General features: G+C 43.7%; 1 protein-coding gene across 2 annotated transcripts in view; it reads right to left on the bottom strand.

Annotated features, from left to right (window-relative positions):
• The window catches only part of TMEM94 (transmembrane protein 94), a 115372-nt gene that overhangs the window by 69261 nt on the left and 18722 nt on the right, over positions 1 to 27389 (bottom strand). Inside the window, exon 2 of one of the 2 annotated variants that reach the window (XM_075903686.2) lies at positions 19244 to 19374. In XM_075903686.2, coding sequence (XP_075759801.1) covers positions 19244 to 19267 — 24 coding nt within the window. In that variant the 5' untranslated portion in view covers positions 19268 to 19374. Of the gene's footprint in view, positions 1 to 2176; positions 2328 to 19243; positions 19375 to 27389 lie in introns of those variants that run through there. The other variant, XM_075903685.2, reaches the window with a different exon arrangement.

The following is a 27389-nucleotide window of genomic DNA, read 5'->3' as shown; positions in this document are numbered from 1 at the left end:
AGACTTATTAAAAAAAATAGTCTCCACGGGCTGCAATTCCAGGGGTAAGACAGTGAAACATTGGACAGCTCATTCTAATACTCTGGATGTACACAGAACATTCCATTTTTGCAAATCTTTGGTTCAAACACTTTTCAAATTAAAAGGCTGGGGGGAGGGAAAATGGAGAAGCAGACTATTTTCTCTTTTTGAAGGCTAATTTTCATTCTTCTAACAAACAGGAAGGCTGTTTTTAATTTAACACTGACATTTTGCAGGCTATTAATCTATTTCATGGATCAGGCCCTTCTGATACACAAGGATTAGTCTCTGCTTCAAAAGCATGTGAGAAGCAGTTGCAATATTAAATGCAAATGTGTTTTGTAAAGTGAGTCACGTTCTTGGTTAGGGAAGACACAACATGGTCTATTAGTTTTGTGCCCATCATGGAAGTAGGTATCACATACACAATACTGCACAATTTCTTGGAGGCAACTTAAAATATAGTGATAGCAGAGGACTATTTTTTGTTCCAGTTCAAACCTTCAACAGCATACTAGATCATCCTGTCTGACTGCAGCTGCTGTGTTACTGAACTGACTGTATGCAATGGCAAGCCCACTATGAGATTATAGGTATATGGTGGGCAAGGCCAACAGGCAGATCAGCCTGAGAACAAGGTTCACCTCACTATCTACATCCCTAGTATCTTCATAATCATTCCTAATGAACACACAGATGCTGCTGAAATGAGGTCTGATTCCTGGTTCCTGGCAACATGATGCCTATTCAGTGACCTACACTGTAAAACCCCAACACACACAAACAAACCAACCCAGTTTATTCAATGTGGAGTGTGTGTGATTGTTGTTAAGGCACTAGACTGGGAGTCAGGAGAGCTGGGCTCTGCTCTTAGTTCTGAAACAGACTTACTCAGTTATCCATCTCTACAATGAGGATAATAACCCTTTCCTATCACACAAGGTTGTTGTGAAGATTAATACATCCATTTATGAGACACCCAGATGCTAATGATGAATGACTTAGGAAAGCATAAAACAAAATAAATTCAGATTTCTCTGGAAGCTGGCTTTAAGGTTCCCTTCTACTCAGCACTAACAGGACCCACAGACTGATAATGTGGACCAATTCAGCAGCATTAGTGTCTCTGTGAATCTGGTCAGAGCAGAACTAACAGGAGCTGTAAATCAAGACTACATCTTGGTATCAACAAATTCTAATTTAATCCAGATAATGATATTCAAAGAAATGTTTGCTTTATAGCAGGGACTTAGATGCCAATAGCCATGATAAACCGTTTGCGCCAATAATGCGAAGCCCAGCACTTTCTCACTTCCTCTGTCACATGCTTCTCTCTCTCTCTCGAGGCTATTTAACAACAAAGAGGTAAGAAACAACTCCCCAGGTAACAGTCCATTTTTCATCAGCACCTTCTCCACTCTGTCCCTCTGGTCCCATTTGCAGCAGCATATCCCCAAACCTAGTTACCTACATAGCTCACAACAGTGCTCAGAATATTAGTGAATGTTTGTGTTGTGCTTTGAAGTTGTATTGTGCTATGTAACTGTTAAGCATTTATTATTATTACTATTAGCATTTATATATTTACAGTATTTCCCTTACTCCAGAAAGAATGCAGGGGTCCAAATTCATTTTGGCCTCAGAGGGAATTGCACCCCTATTCATCACAGCTGAATAAGGTCCAAGAATTGTTAATCCACCTCCCTGGAGTAGGGGATGCTAAGAAATTCTCCAAACTTCAGCATCTCTCAGTACTCGGTTTCCTCCCTATCCCCTATTCATTAGCTAAGGACTTTATGGATTGAAACCTAGCAGGTCTACTGCAAGTCCCACTTTTCAGGGTAAGGGGCTTTTGTAGCTGTTTAAAAGATACAGATAAACTTGAGTCACTGAACACAGGGGCAGTAAAGCAGCACTCATTGAGGCTCAGACTGAGGTTCTTTCAATGGATTTAAGGTTAACATTTTCAGTTTAATTAAAAACTTCTTCCCTGCCTTAAACCCCATCCAATCTGGAGCCCCCAATTCAGTACTAATTTCCTGTCCTAAGCTCTACCCCAAGCCCTCAGGATACTTCATGCACCATCTGATCAGGAAGACTGCAGGGGAAAAAAACAAGCCATTTTGAATTTCAATGTTAAGGGAAAGAAACTTACTTTGCTGCATTTGCCTTGGTGGGGCATCCACAGATCTGCCTGTTTAAAGAGCATCTGGGCTGAATCCCTGCACCACTTGGACCCTTTAGCAGCAACTTCCAGTACCGCTGCCCTCAGAGAAAGAGAGCAAGAGAGAGGGAGAGAACACGCACACAGCCCAACACTGCAGAGAAAAGAGACAGGAGCAGCAGAGTGAAGCACCAATCTGCTGATTAATTCAGCCTGTTTCCAGTCACGCTGCAGATCCAGCAACAAGGCGGTGGATGGAGGGTGGGGGGGAAGCGATAAGGGAAAAAAGAAGAAAGTTCATACAAGATCACACCAGATGTCTGTAAGAATGATCCATTCATTAAATGGAGTCAACACAGCCAGATACCTTGTGTGTATGTGCATGTATGCAGATGCAGATGCGTATGCAGTAAGGGAGGATACTGACTGACAAGGACCTATGGAAAAGCCGATGGCAAACTAGACAGGGGAAATGCTAGCAAATACAGTATGGGGGGAAGCCAGCACTGGCTGCCATGGTAGACTAGAGAGAGGGACAAGATCTGTCAAATCCTGGCTCTCCATCAATATGTCCATGGGAGACAGCAACACACTGACGGCTTAACGCCTTGGGGCTCAAATTTTATTTTTTTAAGTTTATTATTATTTAAATGATTCAAGAAGGTTACAGGCCTGATTTGCAAAGCTGAGTTGATGTTCCTCTCTCCCCAGCTGCATTCAGGATGAAGAGAGCAGCATGCACCCCTCTAAACATAAAATATTCATAGAGAGCTCCTTGGGAGCTCAAACAGAAGGTGCAGTGCATGTTATTAATAGCAGTGCATTGTGCCAGGGGCTTGCTACTTACTGACACCTGGTCATCAGCAACACAGGGACACATGGGGAGCATGAGATTAGTGGAGACAGAGTGCACATGAAAGAAGCCCAGGGTGGAACTGGAACAAAACTGCAGGGAAATGGACAAATGACTCTTTGGGATGACAAGAGGGAGCCTATCCCATTGCCTCATTCTAATCCTGTTACATGGATGCTCCTCTCTATGGTGCAACTTAATCATTACATCTTAGAGGACAGGGACTATGACCCATTTGTACAACTACTTCAATGGGGCTCTGATCCTAATTGAAAGGAAAATATTTAACAACCATCACCAAGACAGGAAGGACCTTGAATCTGAGGTTAGGACAGGGCACCCACATGCCGCCCAATGACCACGTTGACAGCTTGACAAGATCCTGAGAGCCTTACTTTATGTAAAATGGAGCAGAATGCAACGACCCACCTCTTGAAGAGCAGCCACCTCTGAAGAGTAACAGTCTTGTACCTATAGTAGTTTGGCTACTCAGATAAAGCTGGAGCATTTCAAGCTAGCATCAGCAATCTCCACTGACCACAACTTCATGTTCAAGAGAAGGCTGACCACAAGCTGCACAACAGAGCTCTACTTCCTAACCCATGATTGGCCAAATGTTTTGTCTTCCACATCACATACAGGCATAAATGATGACTCAGCCCTAGTTTGTTGACTTCTTTCCCTGTGATTGTCACAGCACCTCAGGACCAATTGACACTCTGTTGTATGTAATGTGTCACTGGAAAACTCGTAACTCACTGAACATTAATATTGTTGCATGATGAATATATGGTCACTGCAGAAAGGACTTAAGAGATATGTGATGCAAATGTGTTCTTAAAACGTATATGGCAAGCAGCGCCTAAGCCACACTTGTTCCAGACAAACAAATATGGTTCCACCTGCTTGAATGCAAATGTGTCTCTAACGTAAAATAGGCAAAGTTTGACCCCAGATAAAGAACATGATGGCAAACAAAGCCATCCAGAGAGTAAGTGAGGAAAGATGATTACTTAATTTCCATGCTGGATGGAGACCACACACTTGCCTCTTGAAGCAGGGTCAATTAATTTTGGGACGATATCACTGTGTTTATCCCCAATAGGAGACAGAAGCTTTGTCTGGGCTTACTTTTCAATAGTTGCTGGACTCTAAGAAAGGGGAGAGAACGTCATAATTACCCATCACCTGAGAAACGAAAAAGGCCAAAGCTCTTAAAATCAAAGAACGTTGGATCTTTCAATCAAGTGGGTGGGAGGGTTGTAGTCCCTGGGATCTGAGTACAGTAAGAAACCTGCTTAGATGATGACTGTAATTTACTGAAATTAAGTTTTACTCTTAGAAGCATATTTTCTTTATTCCTTGTGCTTGGTAGCATTTAAACTTATAACTTCTTATAAACTCATTTTACTTTTACTATAAAACAATTCAGTGCTTTGGTTAAAATAGAGTGCTTGTCAAACCCAGGTTAAATTAATGAGTCGCTGGTTACTGTCTCTTCAAAGCAGCAGCAAATTTAATATTTCTGTGAGTATTCCAGGACGGTGTTGGAACACTTCATGGCCGAAATTTGAGATGGGAGAGTTGCTGGGGTAACTGTGGGGGAGCCTGCACTACCCTGCCATGGCAATACATGGTGATGTCTGCCTTGTTCAAAGTGTGGATTTCTGGCCTGTTTCAAGTCTGGTACAACAAAGCATGCAGGCAGGGCCCCGAGAGTCAGGAATTCTTTTGCATAACAATGCAGATTAAGCATGGTCCGCGAGACCATGTCAAGAACACAGGACAAGCAGCCCTGTACTGGTACTTGTTTCAGATAAGCAAAAAGTACAGATGCAGTCATAAAACTGTCAACTGCGTAAACAACAGTAACATCCTGAGTAGAAGGATGTACCCCATGTAGAGGCATTGGGCATTTTACGTATCCTACACAATACATAATCAATTGGTAGAAGATAGGATACACAAAGAACAAGTTAAAAGTCACTTAGGAAAGTTAGATGTCACCAGGTCCTGATGAAATGCATCCCAGGATACTCAAGAGCTGATAGAGGAGGTATCTGAGCCTTTAGCTATGATCTTTGAAAAATCATGGCAGACAGGGGAGATTCCAGAAGACTGGAAAAGGGCAAATATTGTGCCCATCTATAAAAAGGGGAATAAGAACAACCCAGGAAACTATAGACCGGTCAGTTTAACGTCTGTCCCAGGGAAGATAATGGAGCAGGTAATTAAGGAAATCCTATGCAAACACTTGGAAGGTAATAAAGTGATAGGGAATAGCCAGCATGGGTTTGTGAAGAACAAGTCATGCCAAACTAATCTGATAGCTTTCTTTGATAAGATAACGAGCCTTGTGGATAAGGGAGAAGCGGTGGATGTCATATACCTAGACTTTAGTAAGGCATTTGATACGGTCTCGCATGATATTCTTATTGATAAACTAGGCAAATATAACTTAGATAGGGCCACGATAAGGTGGGTGCATAATTGGCTGGATAACCGTAGTCAGAGAGTTGTTGTTAACGGTGCTAAATCCTGCTGGAAAGGGATAACAAGTGGAGTTCCTCAAGGGTCTGTTTTGGGACCCGTACTGTTCAATATCTTCATCAATGATGTAGATAATATTGGGATAGAGAGTACGCTTATTAAGTTTGCAGATGATACCAAACTGGGTGGGGTTGCGACTTCTTTGGAGGATAGGGACATAATTCAAAATGACCTTAGCAAGTTAGAGAAATGGTCAGAGGCAAACAGGATGAGGTTTAATAAAGAGAAATGCAAAGTGCTCCACTTAGGAAGGAACAATCAGTTCCATACATACAAGATGGGAAGCGACTGTCTAGGAAGGAGCATGGCAGAAAGGGATCTAGGGGTCATAGTGGACCACAAGTTGAATATGAGTCAACAGTGTGATGCTGTTGCAAAAAAAGCAAATATGATTCTAGGTTGTATCAACAGGTGTGTTGTAAGCAAAACTCGTGAAGTCATTCTGCCGCTCTACTCTGCACTAGTTAGGCCTCAGTTGGAGTACTGTGTCCAGTTCTGGGCGCCACATTTCAAGAAAGATGTGGAGAAATTGGAAAGGGTACAGAGAAGAGCGACAAGAATGATTAAAGGTCTAGAGAACATGACCTATGAAGCCAGGCTTCATGAACTGGGCTTGTTTAGTTTGGAAAAAAGAAGATTAAGGGGGGACATGATAGCGGTTTTCAAATATCTAAAAGGGTGTCACAAGGAGGAAGGAGAAAATTTGTTCCTCTTGGTTTCTGAGGACAGGACAAGGAGTAATGGGCTTAAAGTGCAGCAGGGGAGGTTTAGATTGGACATTAGGAAAAAATTCCTAACTGTCCGGGTGGTCAAATATTGGAATAAATTGCCAAGGGAGGTGGTGGAATCTCCCTCTCTGGAGATATTTAAGAACAGGTTAGATAGACATCTGTCAGGGATGGTGTAGGTGGAGCTTGGTCCTGCCTTGAGGGCGGGGGGCTGGACTCGATGACCTCTTGAGGTCCCTTCCAGTCCTATTATTCTATGATTCTATGATTATTAGAACGAGCAAATCTCTGTTATAAATAGGGCTCAGTAGGAACAACTGATGGGAGGAAATGGGCAGGCTGTGTTTGATGTAACTAGAAGTGTTTAGGCCGTTCACACTGGCTACGTCAGCAGTGGTGTTCCTATGCGTGGGAAAAGTGGAACCACGACCTCCTGCCTGTCACTGTAGGTAGCATACAGGTGAAGTGTAAGTGAATTGGGCTTTATTATTGTATATAGTAGATCTTTTAGTAATTGCTTTTGCATTGCTTTGCGCTGCATTAATTGCTTTAGAATTTATAGTATTTAAGGTTTAAATTGTATAGTAATTGTTCTTAAGGCTTGTAAAACTTAAACTGTATTAACTGCTTAACCACTGTCTTATTTATTGCAAGCTTTAAATAGCCCTGGCATGTACTGGTAACCCCTGGAACTAAAATAAATCGAATCACACCACAGTAACCCAGCATAAAACTAATTCTGTGGTGTAAACCTGAGTGTGATGCCCACGCTTGAAAGCTGGCTGTTGGCATTAGAGGGGTGCTACAGCACCATAGCATTTAAGGCATCCAGAGTGGCATGGCAGATAGTCACACAACTCTTATGGTCTGGGTTGAACCACTACAGTATGCGAAGCATCAACAAAGTCCTTCATTTAAAATAATAAGTTCAGAGACCCTGGGTCGCCCATTTACAACCAGATCAGCAGGGAAAGACCCAGAGGATCACATAGTATCACCAGTTCTAAGAGCTCTTCCTTCTATATTTGTACAGAGCCACATATTTGCATGCAACCTTATAAATACCTATGGCAAAAGTTGAAGGAAAGCAAAGAGTGCATCCAATGTCACTCAGAGGGAGGGAGGAATGGGGGTGGAAGAAGAGACAGCCTGCATCTTTCTCCAGGGCACTGTTTCCTAGACGACACCATCTTAAACTGCACAATGGAATAAAGCATCTTCAAAAGCACAATTCTCTCCCCCATCCTCTTTTCTGCACACAGTTCCTAGCAAGTAAACAGCTAAAATCAGCTGCTTATTCTAGCTGGATGTCATAATAGTGAGGAGTGAAAAATCAAGTGAATAGGGAATTCTCATGCACCTAGCAAATCACATACGGTTTGGGAAGTGAGCTGTATTATGATACTTACAGGATTTCTTTAAACCAGGGGTGGGCAATAATTTTTCAGGGGGGGCCACATTAAGAGTTTGGAAAGTGGTCAAGGGCCACACTCTTCCATGATATTAATGGAGGAGATGCGGGGTCTGGGATGGAGCTTGGGTGCAGAAGGGAGCTTGGGGTAAGGGACTTGGGTGCAAGACAGAGACTAGAGTCTAGGAGGAAGTTGGGATGAGACAGGCAGTTGTAACGTAAGGCACGGGACCGGAGTGTAGGTTTTTGGGATGTGACCTAGGTTAGGGGGGACTGTGATCTGGAGGGGAGATTGGGGTGCCAGATCTGGGAAGGGGTATGAGTGTAAGAGGGAGACAGAGGATCTGGGTATGTCGAGTGGGGGGGGACAAAGAGTTGGGGTGCCAGAAGCAGGCTGTGGCCAAGTGACTCACTTGCCAGCTGCCAAACTAGCCTGTGTGCCTGCAGAGCTGAAAATGTTTTCTACCTGCTTGCCTGGCCATGTGCTTCATGAATAACTGTGCAGAGGAGAGGGGGCATGGTTATTCTTAGTTGCCTGTTATTCCAACAAGCAGCTCCCATTGGCCAGTTTCTGCCAGAAACTGGCCAATGGGAGTGTGCTGGGGGCGGGGATACTCCTAAAACTTCCCCCCTTCTCTCCAGTTTTAAAATAGAAATGGAACCCTGCAGCCACATTTCTGCATTGCAAGTGGGGCTTCAGGGTAAGCTGGGGAGCCTGCCCGGGGTTCCCCACTGCCTCCACGGGCCAGATCCAGTGGCTTGGCAGGCCAGATGCTGCCCGTGGGCCATATTTTGCTCAGGCCTGCTTTACACTGTTCTCACTGCACGATGTGAACACATTTTAGAGCCCTGAACCACAGCAGTTAGAACTGTTAGCAGAGTCTTCAGGAACTATACATACATGCTTAGTAGTGTGTCAGAATCTTAATATGACAAACAGGAGGTGGGGGACTACTTTAACTTGCTTAGGTCTTAACTTTCTCCCAACTCTGCCTGGCTTTGACTTGGCTCTGCCATGCCAATCTTCAGTAGCAAGCTCAAGATAATGGAAATACATTAATTTTACATCAGATTGGGCCACCCTGGTCCAGCACCCTCAAGACTTGACTGATGCCAAGGCTGAAGCTCCCCAGCTGCCACCTACCCCAGCGCTCCCCAGTAATTGTCAGGCCTGCTACTGCCAGGGCCAGAGCTTCCCAGCAATTGCCAGCCCTACCATTGCTGAGGCCAGAGCTCCCTGGCCACCCCCAGCCCCGGAGCTCCCTGGCTAATACTGGCCTCCTGCCACCGGGGCTGGAGCTCAAATGCCAACACCAGCCCCGGAGCTCCATGGACGCTGGGACTGGAGCGCCCCACACCACCACCCTCGGGCTCCTGCTGAGTCACCAGCCCCCCACTGCACTTCCAGCCTTACCATCAGAACTCCCTATCCCTGGGCTCTGTGGATGTTGCTGGAACAGAGAGTCCCAGTTTAGGGAAGTACAACCTGTATTCTTCTTGTACTACATTTTCTGAAGATCACTATCCTGTGGCATGCTATGCAGGACAATCCATCCAAGATACACAAGCATCCCTCCCTCACTGGATCCATGTCAAAAGACAATAGCAGACGGTATCACAAGTTGTACCTGGGTGTGTATCTATGCCTCAAAAACAGAATATCTTCAAATCTGAGGATAAACTGGGGTTGAAGTAGAGGACTGGAAATAAAGGCAGATTAAACTTGGGACACAAGAGTGAGGCCTGAGGAACAAAGATTGTTTTGAGGCAAAAATCAAGAGATATCAGAGATTCTGCTGAGCAGGAAAGGGAAACAGAATGTACAACCGAAGGTTCAAAGAGAATAATCACTGGTCAGTACATAAAGAGCATACGAGACAGATGCTCAAACAGGAGCCATAGGCTGCTTTGAAGAGGAAATGTAGAAAGAGAGGGGGTATGAGAAATGTAAAATGTTAACAAATTTGACAAAGAAGGAAAACTGTTTCTATGCTTGTTTCATTTGAATTAAGATAGTTAAAAACATCATTGTCATCTGCATAATAAAGTTTCAAAGCTCTATTAAGTCAATGATCAGATATAAAATTTGGAAAGAACAAGCACAACTTTTTTCAGAATTATGAACATTTCAGGGTTACAAGCAACTTCCATTTCCAAAGTGTTTGTAACTCTAGGGTTCTGCTATAGTCTTCAACAGAGCTCAATATGCTTCCAAAGGAAACCAGTATTATCCCATTTTGCAGATTAGAAAACCGAGGCACAGAAAAGAGAAGTGACTTGCCCAAAGTTGACTAGCAGGTCAGCAGCAGAGCCAGGAAGAGACCTCCAGGTCTCCTGAGTCCTACTTTGTTTCTCTAACCACAAGACCATACTACAGTCAACCTAATCTCATTACATTTTTTGATCAACTGCTCATGATCACTTGAGTAAAAAGTAAGTAGGCAGTCCCATCAGGGTCCTGAGAGCACAAGGGTTTCTGAAACTGCTAGCAAGTGTTCCATCTGTGATGTGACAACACCAAGGAACAGGGATAAAAACTGAATTCTCCTCACCAGAGCAAGTGAGACCCACTAACAGAACAGATAGCAAAGAGTTTTCTCTTTGTGTTGGGACACACATTGTAGACCTTGGAGTGGAAAATCTGGTATTTTCACCAGCATTAGCTTTCCCCTTTAAATTGCATAGAAAATTAATGAAAAACTGAATGGTCAGGCAGAGAGAGGAGACAGACTGGGAAAACTATACATTTAATTTAAGAGATTTTTTGGTACCACCCCTTGGATACTCACTGCCTTGCTCTGCAGTGTGTGAATCCGGCACAGATCAAATATCCTTTGGTTGTGACTATTTTCTTCCACTATTTGATCAGAGGAAGTGGGTCTGGCCCACGAAAGCTCATCATCTAATAAACCATCTTGTTAGTCTTTAAAGTGCTACATTGTCCTGCATTTTGCTTCAGCTACCCCAGACTAACACAGCTACATTTCTATCACTATTTTACTTGTCTGAGTGATAGCCATCTGTGCTACAGCTGCACTCAGAGCAGGTTTCTTTGTTTTAGAAGCCCTTGTTAACCTCACACAATTTTTTTTCCAGTGTAAGGAATATGGTCAACTAGATTTAAGGCTAAAATTTAAATTTTGTTTTTCCAATGTTTTAAAATAAACCTAGCAAGCCAAATTTGTCACTGGAATTAGACTACAGATTAATTTGGCTCCCTACCAACAAAGTAGTCCATGAATCTTTCTAATTTAAAATTAAAAGAGGGGGTCTATCTTAAGGGATCAAAACATTGGCCTGCAGTGTTGCAAATACAAAAATCAATCACAGAAGATGAAGATGACTGATAACAGGAGTAAGACTAGCATAGCAGTCTCTTCTCCGCTTCCAAGTTGAATGAAATGCAGAAAGGCATTTGAGAGCAATGATTATCCTTTCTCTTTAATTGCTATTGGAAAAATATAAATAAGCATTGTTTTTTAAATTCCAGTTTCTATTGCTAGTACTTGTAACAGGAGCAAGAGAGGATTTTTAACAACTCAGAAGAACCATTATAGTTTCCCTGAAGCAAAATCTTTTAAGGCTGATGAAACTGTGTCAGTGAAGTCCACCTCAGCAATCCAGCAGTAGTAGAAGCAGCAGTCATTCAAAAAACACGCTACACCACCATTTTCTCTGTGCATGGTCTGGCAATCTGATAAGCTTGTCATACTTTGGGCAATGGACAATGTCACAGACAAAAGAAAGAGGGGACAGGACAGTATGGAGATTGGTGACATGCAAAAGTTCATACCACACAAGATGGAACGAACATAGGATCATCAGCTGAGCACAATACTTCCAAACCCAAGCAATGTCAACAAGAAAGGGTCATGTTAGTTACCATGAAGAAGACAGGGTCATTACCAGATTCTGGTTTCTTGTTCCCTAGGCCAGTGACAACAGCTGTGTAGCAGAGTCCATGATAGCAGATCAATTAACAGAAACTCCTCAGATCAACCAAGGGTCCAACAAAATCCTGTTCGGCTCTGGTTGGACCGGCTGGATTCTGACAGGGGTAGAAACTAGGGATGTTAAATATATCGGTTAATTCAATAGTCAATTAACCTCATGAATTCTAATCAGTTACTCGACTATTCTATAGTACTCGGGCGGGGGCCAGCAGCCAGTGTGCTCTGGCCCCCCTCCCAAGGAGCTCCCTGCCACTGTATCAGAGGCAGCAGCATGGGGTGCCAGGTGGGAGCTGGTCCACAAGGGGATCCAGTTTAAAAAACTGCTCCCCTCGCGGACCAGCTGCCTGTTGCCCCTGATACAGAGGCAGCAGTGCAGGATAGCAACAGTCCCCATACAGGGATCCAGAGATATCTATCATTATTCCCCTTTATTCGGCTCTGGTGAGGCCACATCTGGAGTACTGTGTCCACTTCTGGGCCCCCCCACTACAAAAAGGATGTGGACGCACTGGAGAGGGTCCAGTGGAGGGCAACCAAAATGATTAGGGGGCTGGAGCATATGACCTATGAGGAGAGGCTGAGGGAGTTGGGTCTGTTTAGTCTGCAGAAGAGAAGAGCGAGGGGGGATTTGATAGCATCCTTCAGCTTCTTGAAGGGAGGTTCCAAAGAGGATGGAGAAAGCCTGTTCTCAGTAGTGACAGATGGCAGAACAAGGAGCAATGGTCTCAAGTTGTGGTGGGAGAGGTCCAGCTTGGATATTAGGAAAAACTATTTCACTAGGAGAGTAGTGAAGCACTGGAATAGGTTACCTAGGGAAGTAGTGGAGTCTCCATCCCTAGAGGTGTTTAAGTCTCGGCGTGAAAAGCCCTGGCCGGGTTGATTTAGTTGGGATTGCTCCTGCCTAGAGTAGGGGGCTGGACTTGATGACCTTCTGAGGTCTCTTCAAGCTCTATGGTTCTATGATTCAGGGGAAGTCTGAGCTCCCGGACCCAGCAAGAGTCATGACTGAGCTAGGCTGCCTGCCCGCCTACCTCCTAATACACTTTAAATGCAGAATTGAAGCAGGGGTAGATGCTGGACCCATTGCAAGCCAGGACTGAGTCAGGCTGCTGGCCAGCCAGCTAAAAAATTTACTGGTGGGGAAAGAGGGGAAATGCACATAGTCTGTAGCATTAACCTATAAGCTTTTGCTTATCCATTAATCAACTGCACTATTACATCCCTAGTAGAAACCAAGATCATGAAGACCCTGGGAAGAAATTAGGAGTCTTCTGATCAATCCTGTCAGCTGCGTAGTTCTCTTCCACAACTTTAAGCTCCTGGGCTTGGTACAGAACTGTTTTCTGCAGTGACAGGTGTCCATTGTGGAAGCAGCAGCAAGGAGGGACTTACATAACTACTGTGACCTATTATAAAGTTTGAATGACAACAAGAGACTCAAGTAAAACTCCTGAGTTCCAATCATCAGACTGCGGTGGTACTATGAAGAATGTCACTTGTGCCAAAGATAGAAAGGACATTCTAAAACTCAAGTCTCAAAGCAACACCATGACTCCAGCCACCAAACAGTACACCAGTCTCAAGCCAATGCAAGAGATATTGCAGAGTGCTAAAAAGCCTGCAGAACATGGTCAGCAAGAGAAGGTGTTACATGGAGAGTAAAATGGAAGTAGTTAATGTGCTCTGGCAGTGAAAAGGTTACACCAGTTGGGGAGGGAGGCGAGTGAGAAGAGGGTGTAAGGAGGGTGAAATCATGAGTGTTTTCTCACCAGCACTGGTCTAGTGCAGTTGAACACATGATTTTCTCCAGCATTGGTCTCAAACTCTCACCCAAACCAGGGGCCAGAATAGGACATACACTTGTTCACTCTTAATCACAGAATCATAGACTACTAGAACTAGAAGAGACCTTGAGAGATCATCAAGTCCAGTCCCCTGCCCTCACAGCTGGACCAAACACAGTCTATATCATCCCTGACAGATGTCTGCCCAACCTGCTCTTGAATATCTCCAGTGATGGAGTTTCACAATGTCCCTAGGCAATTTATTTCAGTGTTTAACCAAGACAAATGCATTTGATACTCAGCTGGCTACTAAAACTCAAGCATAGAATAAGTGGCCAATCAAGTATTCTCTCTCATTCTATCTAGTCCTTCCTAGCATCATCATCATCATCATCATCATCTTGCATTTCACCTCAAGGAGAACAGTGTATGTTAGGTCAATAATCTTCCATGAACCACCGCAAATGTCCCTTTAAAGTAGGGTTGTAAAAAAATAAAATAAAATTGTAAAACAGTAACCATGTAACTATTAAAAATCCTAGTGGTAACACATTTAACTGTTTTGGGGGATGTATGGCCAGCTGGGACTAGGGAGGGAAGGATGCAACCCACAGCTCCCAGGGAGCCAGCTCTGCAGTATAAGAATTATATTGCACAGCCAGCTCCCTGGGAGAAGGACCAGCAGTCAGAATCAGTGCACACCAGGAGCCAGCTTGTAGTACAATCCTAACTCTATACTGTAATCTGGTTTTCAGTCCCAGGTGCCAGCTCCACTCCCAGGAAACTGGCTGCCACCCCCCACTACAGGCCCTGCAGTATAAGGCAGGTATTAGAGAGCCCACAGTGCAGCCAGCACCCTGGGACAAGGGCCGGGAGCCAGCATGCACTTGCAAGGCTGAGTTTAACCACAACTGGTTAAACTTTTACACCCCTACTTTAAAGCTCCAGCTACATCAGAGAGGCTTCTTTCTTCCCCACCTCCTCTTTCTATGAAGAGAAATACCTGGAACTCTAATCTGGAGAATCTCTGAAAACTGATTAAAACAACGTTTAGAGAAAAAAAATACCATCTGTAACCAGTTTCTTCAGTAAATTTAGCCTAGATTGCATGTTTATTTTGCTCAGTAATCTTTGTTTTGTTGGTTATCCCTTAGCGTCACTTTAAAATCATCCTCTGTAGTTAATAAACTTGTTGTGTTTTCTAAAACCCAGTTTGTGCAATTCATAAATGCGGGGGAGGAAGAGCTGTGCATATCTTCATTCACACTGAGAAAGGGAGCTATTTTCATGAGCTTTCACTCTATAAATCTCAATACGGCACAAGAAAATATAATTTTGGGTTTACTCTGCAAAGGGAGTGTGCACAGGAGTGCTGGGCAATCCCCTAGCTCAGTGTTTCTCCAACTGTGCTCCGCGGAGCCCCAGGGCTCCACGAGACATCTCCAGGGACTCCACGAGGTTGACAAACTGGAAACATCAATAGGTACAATACATACAATCAGTGGACCGCTGGGGCTCTGCATAAGTACAACACATACAATCAGTGGACCGCTGGGGCTCTGCATAAGTACAACACATACAATCAGTGGACCGCTGGGCTCCAGAGCCCAAAAAGTTTGAGAACCACTGCCCTAGCTGAGTCCTTCCACAGAGAGCTGATCACAGACTGTGTGATTCTTCAGCTAGGCGTGTCCCTCCCTACCTGTGTGTGCGCATGCACTGGAAAAGGTGTTTGAGAGCCTGTCAGAACAGCACAGAGTAAGGGAAAGCCATGGAACAGGTAGGCTCAGTAGGACCCCAAAAGGACGGGAGATGCAGATCATCACAGTTAGTCAGTCTGATGTTTACAAGGGCAGATGTGAAAATAATATTGCCAGCTACTCCTGGAGAGAGGCAGAATAGTCCAAGAAGCCCACGTACTAGGCAAGTCTAACTGAGCACCAGGAAAATGTTACTCAGTTAAATAAATGGAAAACTTCCCCGCACAACCTCAAACCCACTTTATAAAAATGTTCTCAGTGAATTACGCATTTACAACAGATGTCAGGATAAGCACTCGGGTGACTGAAGATCAGTGTTCCCGCTAAGATTTTCCATCCATGAGTGGAGTGATTTTTGTCTTGTGCACCAATACTGAGGTCATGTGTGCTTGTTCCGATGTGTGCCACCATTGCACCCACCAGTTACTAACAAATATCATATTCATTTTATATATATGCATATATGTATGTAAGTGGCATGGAAGAAATAATACTATAACAGCCCTTTCCCCGATCACTGCGCAGCTCCGCTGAGGAAGTGGACAGGAAGGCAAATTGTGGTGCATGCCCATTCAGGCGAGCACCTTACAGGGAACACTGCCCCTGACTCTTCCACCTACAAGCCATTGCCAGAGAGTGTGCCCATTGCTTTTGGGAGCCAATCAAGGTAAGCATCAACCACCACACCCCTCCTGCAACCCGACCTCCTGCCCCAGCACAGAGCCTGCCTGCCCTCCCACACCCAAACTCCCTCCTACACTCAAACAACCTCTCAGAACCTACGCTCTGCAATGCCACTCCCTCCTACTCGCAAACTACTTCCCAGAATCTGCATCTTTTACCTGGCTGGGGTAGGGGATTGAGGGTGAGAGTGAGTGAAGGCGTGGGAGAGCAAGAATGAAGGGGAATGTGGATGGAGTGAGTGGGGGTCTCAGAGAAGAGGTGGGACAGGTGAATGGCCTCAGGGAAGGGGCAGGGCAAAGGTCTTTGGATTCGCCCAATTAGACAGTTGGCAACTATAGCAGGTAAGCATGTGGAAGTCCTGTCTGTGCCCGAAGCGAGTTCTCAACACCGCAGCTTGCTGGGCACAAGCCAGCCTAGGGATGTTAATTTTAGATTAATCAATCAAATAGTCGATGAGATTTTCATCAACTATTTGATTAGTCTATAAGGGCCCTCCGGGAGTGTGGGGCTTCCTTCTGAAATGTACAAGAGCCCCACTGGTCCCAGCTGGGGCTGCAGCAGCTGCTACTGCCTGTCATGCAGTTCTGGTCCGAGCTGGGGCTGCGGCAGGCCTGAGGAAGGGCTGAAGCTAGGGAGCCAGGTGGTGGCTGCCCTGTTGCTCCTGGGGTGGGGCAGATGATCACCACATGGCCCCTCACTGAACAGCCACTGTGCAGCTCTGATGAGGAGGTGGGCGGGAAGCAAATTGTTGGTGCGCGCCTGTGCAAGCACACACCTTAGAAGGAACACTGCTGAAGACCTCAATTTATCCTCAGGATAGAACAGGTAAACTGTAAGTAGCAGCACACACTTTTGCTACACGGTTTCACTGGAATGCTTCAACCCTAGCCTTGACAGATCCATTTCTATAGATAAGAAGGGAGTTCAATCTCTATGGCCCATTCAACTATATATTTATTTAAAGAGTCGCAACTCTTAAAGGAAGGATGCCAGTTGAGACATGACTGCAAAGAGTTATAAAGGGATCTCAAAAAATGGGCAACGGGACAATAAAATAGGAAAAGAAAGTAAATGTTGATAAATGCAAAGTAATACTTATTGGCAAACATAATTCCAATTGTACACACAAAATTATAAAGTCTAAATTAGCTGTTGCCACTTAAAGATCTTGGAATCACTTATTAGTTCTCTGAAAACATCTGCTCAATGTGCAGCAGCAGTCAAAAATGTTAATATTAGGAACCGTTAGGAAAGAGATAGATAAGACAGAAAATATAATGCCACAATATAAATCCATGGTACAACCACATCTTGAATACTGAGTGCAGTTCTGGTCTCCCCATCTAAATCTTCCTGAAAACACCATCCTGACCACCATGGATGTAGAAACTCTTTACCAGTGTTTACCAGCCCCCACTGGTTAACTTTAACTCACCCTTAACACTTTAACCAGTGTTTTCAGGAAGATTACTGATGTTTTGTAGTTTCTCCAGGAAGTCAGTGGTGTCTCAAAGATATTTAGGTGTGCTGGCAGCATAGGGTCTGAGGAGAGAGTCAATATAACCAGACATTCCTGTTGTAAGCGTGCCAATGCTTGAGATGATGGGTCGTCTGGGATTTCCAGGTTTGTGCATCTTGAGTAGCAGATAGAAAACTCCTGGTCGGGGATTTGGGGGAGGGGGGTAGATTTGGTCCTGAGTTGTAGCAGGGAGTTTAGGATTTAAAGTGCTACATTGTCCTGCATTTTGCTTCAGCTACCCCAGACTAACACGGCTACATTTCTATCACTATTTTAGGATTTAGGATTTTTTGGTACTCTTTAGTGGGATCAGGGGAGAGAAGCCTGTAGAATCTGGTGTTGGTGAGTTGTCTGGCAGCCTCCTGTTCATAATCTGTTCTGTTCGTGATGACTACAGCGCCCCTTTTGTTGGCCTTTGATTCTAACGTTAGAATTGTTTGAGGAAATTGTTTCTTATGGGGGAAAGGTTAGGAAGATTGGACTGTTCACTTTGGAAGAGCAATTATTAAAGGAGGATGACAGAGGTCTATAAAATTATGACTGGAGAAAATGAATAAGGAAGCGTTATTTACCCTTTCCCATAATCCAAGAATTAAAGATCATGCAATGAAATTAATAGGCAGAAGTTTTAAAATAAACAAAAGGAAGCGTTTCTTCACACAATGTACAGTCCATCTGTGGAACTCATTGTTAGGGGATATTGTGACGGCCAAAATATAACTAGGTTCAAAAAAGAATTAGATAAGTTCATGGAGGATAAGTCCATCAATGGTTATTAACCAAGATGGTCAAAGTCACAATCCCATGCTCTGGATAGCCCTAAACTTCTAACTGCTGAGAGTAGAAACTGGATGACAAAGAACAGATCACTCAATATCAGTCCTGTTCTATTCAATCCTTTTGAAGCATCTGTTACTGGCCACTTTCGGAAAATAGAAGATGGGCTAGGTGGATCGTTGGTCTAAGCCAATACGTCCATTCTTATGTTCATCTGCCCACTACAAACCGTGCTGAGATCAAACTGATTTCACACAATTATCCAGTCTGTCGGAGGGAGTAACTTTTGGCCCCTGCCAAATCCAAGCTATGCACAAATCAACAATCCAGAAGCAAAAAGCTCAGTGTCTCTTCGTCTAATTCCTGACACTGGTAGCCTCCCAAAACAAAAAATAAACAGCTATTAAACTCAGAACACAACCCATGAGTGGACAAAGAGATGAGAGCATCATCTCATCGATAGTCCTCTACTAGAGATGTAAAATCCAGTTTAATTAGTTGACCAGTTAAATTAGCTAGTTGAATGGCACGCCCCAGGCCAGGCCTGCCACAGGCCGGGGCTGCTCCAGCTGGGCTGGAGCACCACCTTCCCACAGCAGGCCCCATGAGACTGAAACAGCCCCCTTCCTGCAGCAAGCAAGGGGCTGCTTCAGCCCCCACTGGTTAACTTTAACTCACCCTTAATGGGTGAGGCTTACCAGATAAACATTCACATCCCTAGCCTCTACTCAACAAGTCTACTAACTCCACAGAAGATCATTAGCTGCATGCTTATCATAGGAGAAAAAAATATGAGACTGCTGATATGAAGTGGACGTCCTCCTGTTATCTCTGGGTCATCCAGCACTGGATCTTAGTTATCAGCAACTAGCAAACATGTCTTCTTGAGACAGGGGAAAGATCTTCTAGTTTTAGCAACAACTGCAGATTATTTCACATATTAACGTGAAACATGCAGACCAAACTCATACAAAAGCAAACCAACTAGGACTTTAAAACCAATATGCTTAAAATGTGATCTCCTTTCTGAGAAACCTACCTGACACTTCTCCTTCAGGTCCATGGCTGCACAGTTCTGTAAGCATGCCCAACACAATGTAACTACCCCTCCAGGGGAGATCCTCTCCCAGATGTGAAAGACCCTTGGTTACTCTGTTATTGTGACACCATCTACGGAAACAAACAAAAAAAAGCAAAAGTCAGATTTTCTCTCACTTTTTCAGGCAAATGTACAATGAAGCTGATAGAATTCCAATGAAAGGAAAGGGGTATATGTGAGACACACCAGGAAAAGAAGGAAGTGCTAAATTGTGTCCGATTACTTTGCAGCCCCCAACCCCAAATGGGTTTATCAGTTTAACTTTCAGAAAAGTCTGGGCACTAGATGAATTAGATTCCTTGTAGAGCAAAGTAAACTTAATGCAGCAGCCTTGACATATATCCTGGCACACATCCATGAGAACGGCTAAACTCTGTCCTTAGCAAGAAGCTAAATTCCACCAGGTTCTCCAAAGACAGCAGGCTGAAATGCCAGCCAGCAGACGTGTGATCAGACCACGCTGTCACCAGCAGCCATTTGTCCTGCTATTTTTATCTAACCAGGCTCTGTCCAGCTAATCTCTAATGGAGACTGCAGTAGTGACTCTTCTGTTTGCTGAGACACCACATCAGATCCTCTGTGACAAGGTTATGCTGAGGGCTAAGCTTGAATCTGACCCATCCTTAAACAGGTCAGAAGCCTAAAAAATGGCTCCAGTTCGCCAGGGAACAGGCCAACAAATTTTATATTAGCAAAACTGGAACTAACAGAGTTATAGCAGGAGACAACTCGAGAACTCGCTTTACCCCTTGCTCTGACAGAGTCGGAATTGGTTGACCTTCAGGGAACACTGTAAGATTCATCTGTTATTTCAGATTTTGCAGGGAAGGGACAAGTTGAAGGAATTTGGTAGTTCCCTACGGGGTATTTATTTAGGAGGAGATCATCTTAAATATTAAATGAGTTGAGATAGTAAAGGTGATAATGACTTCTTCGGGTTTCCACCAAGAAGGTTTGTGGTGATTAGATGCCTAACATAGCAAATGCCAGTGAAAATGGGGTAGGTTCAGAAGCTAAAATAAGAAAAGAATTAAAAATTACTTAGATGAGTTGGAGGTCTTCAAATCACCAGGGTCCGATGAAATGCATACTAAAATACTCAAGGAGCTGATTAAGGAGATATCTGAACCATTAGCGATCATCTTTGAAAAGACATGGAATATGGGAGAGATTCCAGAAGACTGGAAAAGGGGAAAATACACGGCCCATCTATAAAAAGGGGGAAAAGGACAACCCAGGGAATTACAATCAACTTAATTTCTGTACCAGGAAAGATAATGGAGCAAATAATCAAGGAATAAATCTGCAAAGATCCAGAAGATAATAACGTGATAAGTAACAGTAAGCATGGATTTGTAAAAAACAAATCATGTTCAGCCAACCTGATAACTTTGATAGGATAACAAACCTTGTAGATAAGGGGAAACTGGTAAATGTGATTTATCTAGACTTTAGTAAGGTTTCTGATACAGTCTTGCATGACCCTTTCATTGATAAACTAGAAAAATACATCTTAGATAGATCTACTATTAGGTGGGAGCATAACTGGTTGGATAACTGTTCCCAGAGAGTAGTTATCCATGGTTCACAGTCATTCTGGAAGGGCTTAACAAATGAGATTCAGCTCGAGAATCAGTTTGGGGACTAATTTTGTTCAATATCTTCATCAATGATTAAGGCAATGGCATAGACAAAGTTTGTGGACGATACCAAATTGAGAGGGATTGCAAGCATTTTTGAGGACAGAATTATAATTCAAAAGGATCTAGACCAGTGTTTCTTAAACTTTTTAAGACCGAGGAACACCAAACAATTTTTTTTTTATGAGGAACACCAAGGATTTTTTGTTGGGGGGGTGGTCGGGGGGCGGGGAGGGAGGAATTGAGCCAAAAAGGCACCTGTCCCTTTAAGAGCAGCCATTTTGAACTCTGTTCTCCACCGCCCACCTCTGACTGCCTCGCAGCACACTGGTGTTTCCTGGAACACAATTTAAGAAACAATGATCTAGACAAAATGGAGAAATGGTCTAAGGTAAATAGGATGAAATTCAACAAGAAGAAATGCAATGTACTCTACTTAGGAAGGAACAATCAGATGCACACATACAAAATGGGAAATGACTGTCTAGGAAGGAGTATTCCAGAAAGGAATCTCGGGGTTACAATGGACCACAAGCTTAAAAAAAGTCATTCTAGGATGTATTAAACAGGGATGTTGTAAGCAAAATACAAGAAGTAATTCTTCTGCTCTACTCTGCACTGATTAGGCTTAATATGATAGTGTCCTTGGCTAGGTGCCACATTTCAGAAATGATGTGGACAAGTTGGACAAGGTCCAGAGAAGAGCAACAAAAACTACTAAAAGTCTAGAAGGCATGCTCTATGAGACAAGATTGAAAGAACTGAGTTTGTTTAGTCTGGAAAAAGAGAAGACTGAGAGGAGACATGATAACAGCCTATAATTACCTAAAAGGCAGTTACAAGAAGGAGGGAGAAAAAATATTCTCCTTAATCTCTGATGATAGGACAAGAAGCAATGGGCTTAAATTGCAGTAAGGCAAGTTAAGGTTGGAAATTAGGAAAAACTTCCTGTGGTTAAGCACTGGAATAAAATTGAGGGAGGTTGTGAAATCTCTATCAGAGGAGACGTTTAAGAGCAAGTTAGACAAACACCTATCAGGGATGATCTAGATGGTGGTTAGTCCTGCCATGAATGCAGGGGACTGCACTTGAGGATCACTCGAGGTTCCTTCCAGTTCCATAATTCTATGAAGTATTCTAGGGCAGCAGTGTCATTTGGCGGTAGGGTTAATGACTCTCGTATTTTTAATAGCAACAGAGTCTTAGCATTTGGACAGATGCGTCTAATAAACACAAGGCACACAGTTCAACAAACTGATCCATACCAGGTCTGGGATTGAAACAAGACCGTGGGGTGTAGGACTAGGCTGGAGGTGGTCACCAGACTTTCCACCCTATCCTGGTCAACAGATTAGCCCATTTTTCAGAACAGATGGATTCTGCTGAGCTCAGCCATTGTCTCTGATCTCCCTGTGATTTTTGTGGACACCACTGTTCTTTAGGACAGCAGGGTGACTAGCTTAATTTGAGCACAAAAGAAAGACTCAGATCCCTTGAAAAGCAATTAGAAAATGTATCCCACGTTGCACCCGATCCTTAACTTTAATTTTTTTGGGGGGGGGGGGGGGAATGAAAATATACATGCTTCATTTGAATCACTGCTCTGGGGTGTGGCTGGAGATGAGGAGTTCAATAGGAGGCTGCCCTGGGGCCACATGAGAAACCCCTCTCCATGGCCAATGCAGCTCCAGTGGGCATAGCTGGGGAAGGGGTGCATGTTCGCCAGCTAGAGCAGGTCCAGGTTTGTCTGGCTCCTGCACTCCCCAGTCAGAGTGAGGAATGCAGCAAACTGCACTTTCCCCTTGCTCCCTGATGAAGGGGTCAGCCAGCAATATCCCTGTATGAAATCGGGGGAAGGAGGGGAGCTTCAGACATACACGCCCACTCTGCCTAAAGGGTGCCTGGGGAGTAGGAGGCTCAGGACTAGGGCAGTCCTGGAGGGGAAGAAACTCCCCCAGCCAGCCCCTTTCACCTGGTGATTCTGTCTCTTCTGTATAGCACAACCCATTTTCCCAGCACAACTAAATCTATACCTTGCTGTAAGTTATGATAAGAAGCAGCACCACATTTGGTGGTCCAAGCTCTTACTGTTTATGAGTTCTTAAACGCTCTCAAATACATAATAGATGCTATCCCCACCCCTATACGTATCTATGTTATTAGAATAATAGAATCCTAGAACTGGAAGGGACCTTGAGAAGTCATCGAATCCAGTCCCCTGCCCTCATGGCAGGACCAAACACTGCCTAGATCAGGGCTACTCAACTTTGGAAGCCCTGGGGCCACAATGATACTAACAGCACATGCCAAGGGCCAAAACTTAAGTATGGTTGCATATACATGCAAATATAGATGCAAATTTCACACTTACGGCCATGAAAACAAAGCACTTCTCACAATGCCCCAGCACTCCTGGCACCTCCTTCCTGGGGACTAGAAATGCTGACACCCCTATACCCTTCTGTTCCAGCCAGCCCATCCACTTGCGTCTTTCAATGCTCACCCCGCCTGGGAAATGCTTCGCCGTCGTGGAGTGTGTTCCCAGCGAAGGCCATGTTCAAAAGATCCCACCTATGGGAAGCGTGTTGAGCCCCACATAAACCCAAACTGCACTGTAGGCCACAAACAAATGGGCCGTGTGTTGAGTAGCCCGGGCCTAGATCATCCCTGATAGATGTCTATCCAACCTCCTCTTAAATATCTCCAGTGATGGAGATTCCACAACCTCCCTAGGCAATTTATTCCAGTGTTTAACCACACTGACAGTTAGGAAATTTTTCCTAATGTCTAAACCAAACCTCCTTTGTTGCAATTTAAACCCAATGCTTCTCATCCTATCATCAGACGCCAAGGAGAACAATTTTTCTCCCTCCTCCTTGTAACATCCTTTTAGATACTTGAAAACTGCTATCATGTCCCCGCTCAGTCTTCTCTTTTCCAGACTAAACAAACCTATTTTTTTCAGTCTTGTCTCATAGGTCATGTTTTCTAGACCTTTAATCATTTTTGTTGCTCTCCTTTAGACCTTCTCCAATTTCTCCACATCTTTCTTGAAATATGGTGCCTAGAACTGGACACAATACTCCAATTGAGGCCTAATCAGCACAGAGTAGAGTGGAAGAATGACTCATCTTGTCTTGCTCACAACATTCCTATTAGTACATCCCAGAATTAGGTTTGCTTTTTTTGCAACAGTGTCACACTTTTGACTCATGTTTAATTTGTGGTCCACTATGCCCCTCTAGATCCCTTTCTGCAGCACTTGTTCCTAAACAATCACTTCCCATTCTGTATGTGTGAAACTGATTATTCCTTTCTAAGTGGAATACTTTGCATTTGCCTTTATTTACCTCAGACAATTTCTCTAGTTTGTCCAGATCATTTTGAATTTTGACCCTATCCTCCAAAGCACTTGCAAACCCTCCCAGCTTGGTATCATCTGCAAACTTAATAATAATACTCTCTATGACATCATCTAAATCATGGATGAAGATATTGAACAGAACTGGTCCCAAAACAGACCCTGCGGAATCCCACTTCTTATGCCCTTCCAGCACGATTGTGAACCATTAATAATGACTTCTGAGAATGATTATCCTGCCAGTTTTTTCCCCACCTTATAGTAGCCCCATCTAAGTTGTATTTCCCTAGTTTATTGATAAGAATATCTAATCTAATATGAGATGAGTATTAGACACTAACAATTTGATCCACTTAATGTACCTTCTGTATGCATATGCACTCATACTTCATTCGAAAAATCTGTTGTCTACTTTAAGACAAAGTATGATGTAAAGCTGTCAAGTGGCACAATTAAACACTAACAGAGATAAACAAAACCACATTAATAATGTCCACTTTGAAATATTTGCATTTGTTCCTGTTTAATGCCTATTTATTTCAAAACACAACGATAATCTAACGGCAAAACAAAAATCTAATAATGAATTTGTACCAATATAACTGACATAATAGAGCTGGTGACATTTGTAGACATCATCATCATCTTGTTCATCATGTTGAAAGCATGGGGTTATCACAATTTTTGTTGCCTTAGCACATATGCAGTTCCACGTAGGAATGATGACCACAGGCACAACTGATTGTGCAGTGACCCCTACTGGTACAGGCACAAATAAGGTCTTAATGAAGCTCAAATATTCTGAGGTCCTTGAATACAATTAGTAGTTCATCCACATTTTTCCATCCATATTACAATGGTAATCCAGTATCTGGTTTGTCCACACGTGAAAATATTCAAATCATTGTTTGCCAAGGAGCTCTTTTGGCATACTTTTCAAAACTGTCCTTGTGTGGTCAGAGTTTGGCCAGCAACTTGTCTTTTCATGGGTAGATTGAGGTGCAAGCAGTTCAGGTCTCGTGGCTCTCCTCTCTCACATAGCACTACCACAGACTTCCTTCCAGCTGAAATCGCATCTTATGTCACTCTCCTCACATCAGGCAAGATTTCTGAGTCAGTAAGTATCTTTTGTTTAAATTACATTAAACACAATCTTTTTTCCCTCCAATACCAAACAGGGGTGAGAGAAAGTTATACAATTAATCAGCAAAGAGATCTTGGAGTCATCATGGATAGTTCTCTGAAGACATCCACGCAGCATGCAGGAGCAGTCAAAAAAGCAAACAGGATGTTAGGAATCATTAAAAGAGGGCTAGAGAATAAGACGGAGAATATCTTATCGCCTTTATATAAATGCATGGTACTCCCACATCTTGAATACTGCATACAGATGTGATGGTCTCATCTCAAAAAAGATATACTGGCATTAGAAAAAGTTCAGCAAAGGGCAACTAAAATGGTTAAAGGTTTGGAACAGGTCCCATATGAAAAGAGATTAAAGAGACTAGGACTTTTCATCTTAGAAAAGAAGAGAGTAAGGGGGGATATGATACAGGTATATAAAATCATGAGTGGTGTGGAGAAAGCGAATAAGGACTGACATTATTCGCAAACAACAACAAGCGACACACAATCTCAGCCACGCTGAACAACATGCTGTCCAGAGTCTCAAAAACAACCTGGACATTATGATCAAACCAGCTGACAAAGGTGGTGCTGTGGTCATTATGAATAAGGCCGACTATAACCAAGAGGCAACCAGACAACTCTCCAACACCACATTTTACAAACCTCTCTCCTCTGATCCTACCTCGGAATACCAAAAGAAATTACTCTGTCTCCTTAAAAGCCTCCCTACAGCTACTCGGGAACAAATCCACACAGAAACACCTTCTGACCCCCAACCAGGATTTTTCTATCTGCTTCCCAAGATCCATAAACCTGGACACCCCGGACGCCCCATCATCTCTGGTATTGGCACGCTCACTACTGGTCTATCCAGCTATGTAGACGCTCTCCTCAAACCCTACGCAACCAACACCCCCAGCTATCTCCGAGACACTACTGACTTCCTAAGGAAACTACAAAACATCGATAACCTCCCCAATAACACCATCCTTGCCACCATGGATGTAGAAGCACTCTACACCAATATCCCACATGAAGACGGATTACAAGCTATTAGAAACACTATCCCAGAGGACACCACTGCCAACCTGGTAGCAGACCTATGTAACTTCGTTCTCACCCACAATTATTTCCAGTTTGAGAACAACTTATACCTCCAGATCAGCGGCACAGCCATGGGTACACGCATGGCCCCACAGTATGCTAATATCTTTATGGCTGACCTAGAACAACGTTTCCTCAACTCCCGTCCCCTTTTACTCCTTCTCTACTTACGCTACATCGATGACATCTTTATGATCTGGGCGCATGGCCAAGAAACACTGGAGACATTCCACAGAGATTTCAACAACCTACACCCCACCATTAACCTCAGCCTGGACCATTCCACAGGAGAGATCCATTTCCTGGACACCACAGTACAAATCAACAATGGAAAATTAGACACCACCCTCTAAAGAAAACCCACTGACTCATACAGTTACCTACATGCTTCCAGCTCCCATCCAGCACACACCATACGATCCATCATCTATAGCCAAGCCCTTCGATACAACCGCATCTGCTCTAATCCCACAGACAGAGACCAGAAACTTCAGGATCTCTACCAAGCATTTATAAACCTCAAATACCCACCTGGAGAAATAAAAAAGCAAATTGAAAGAGCCAAACGAATACCTAGAAACCATCTACTACAAGACAGACCCAAGAAAACCAACAATAGAACACCACTTGTCATCACCTACAGCTCCCAACTTATACCTGTCCAACACATTATCAATAGATTACAGCCTATACTGGAACAGGACACTAAACTCCAAGAAGATCTGGGAGACAGACCCATAGTCTCCTATAGACAACCACCTAACCTCAAGATGATTCTTACCAACAACCACAGGACATACCACACTAATACCAACCCTGGTACTTTCCCTTGCAATAAACCCCGCTGCCAGCT

The sequence above is a fragment of the Pelodiscus sinensis genome, chromosome 20 (assembly GCF_052426305.1).
Source record: "Pelodiscus sinensis isolate ZL-2025 chromosome 20, ASM5242630v1, whole genome shotgun sequence".
Lineage (NCBI taxonomy): Eukaryota > Metazoa > Chordata > Testudines > Trionychidae > Pelodiscus > Pelodiscus sinensis.
The sequence above is the reverse complement of the archived record's forward strand: the minus strand, read 5'-3'. Positions and strand labels throughout refer to the sequence as shown.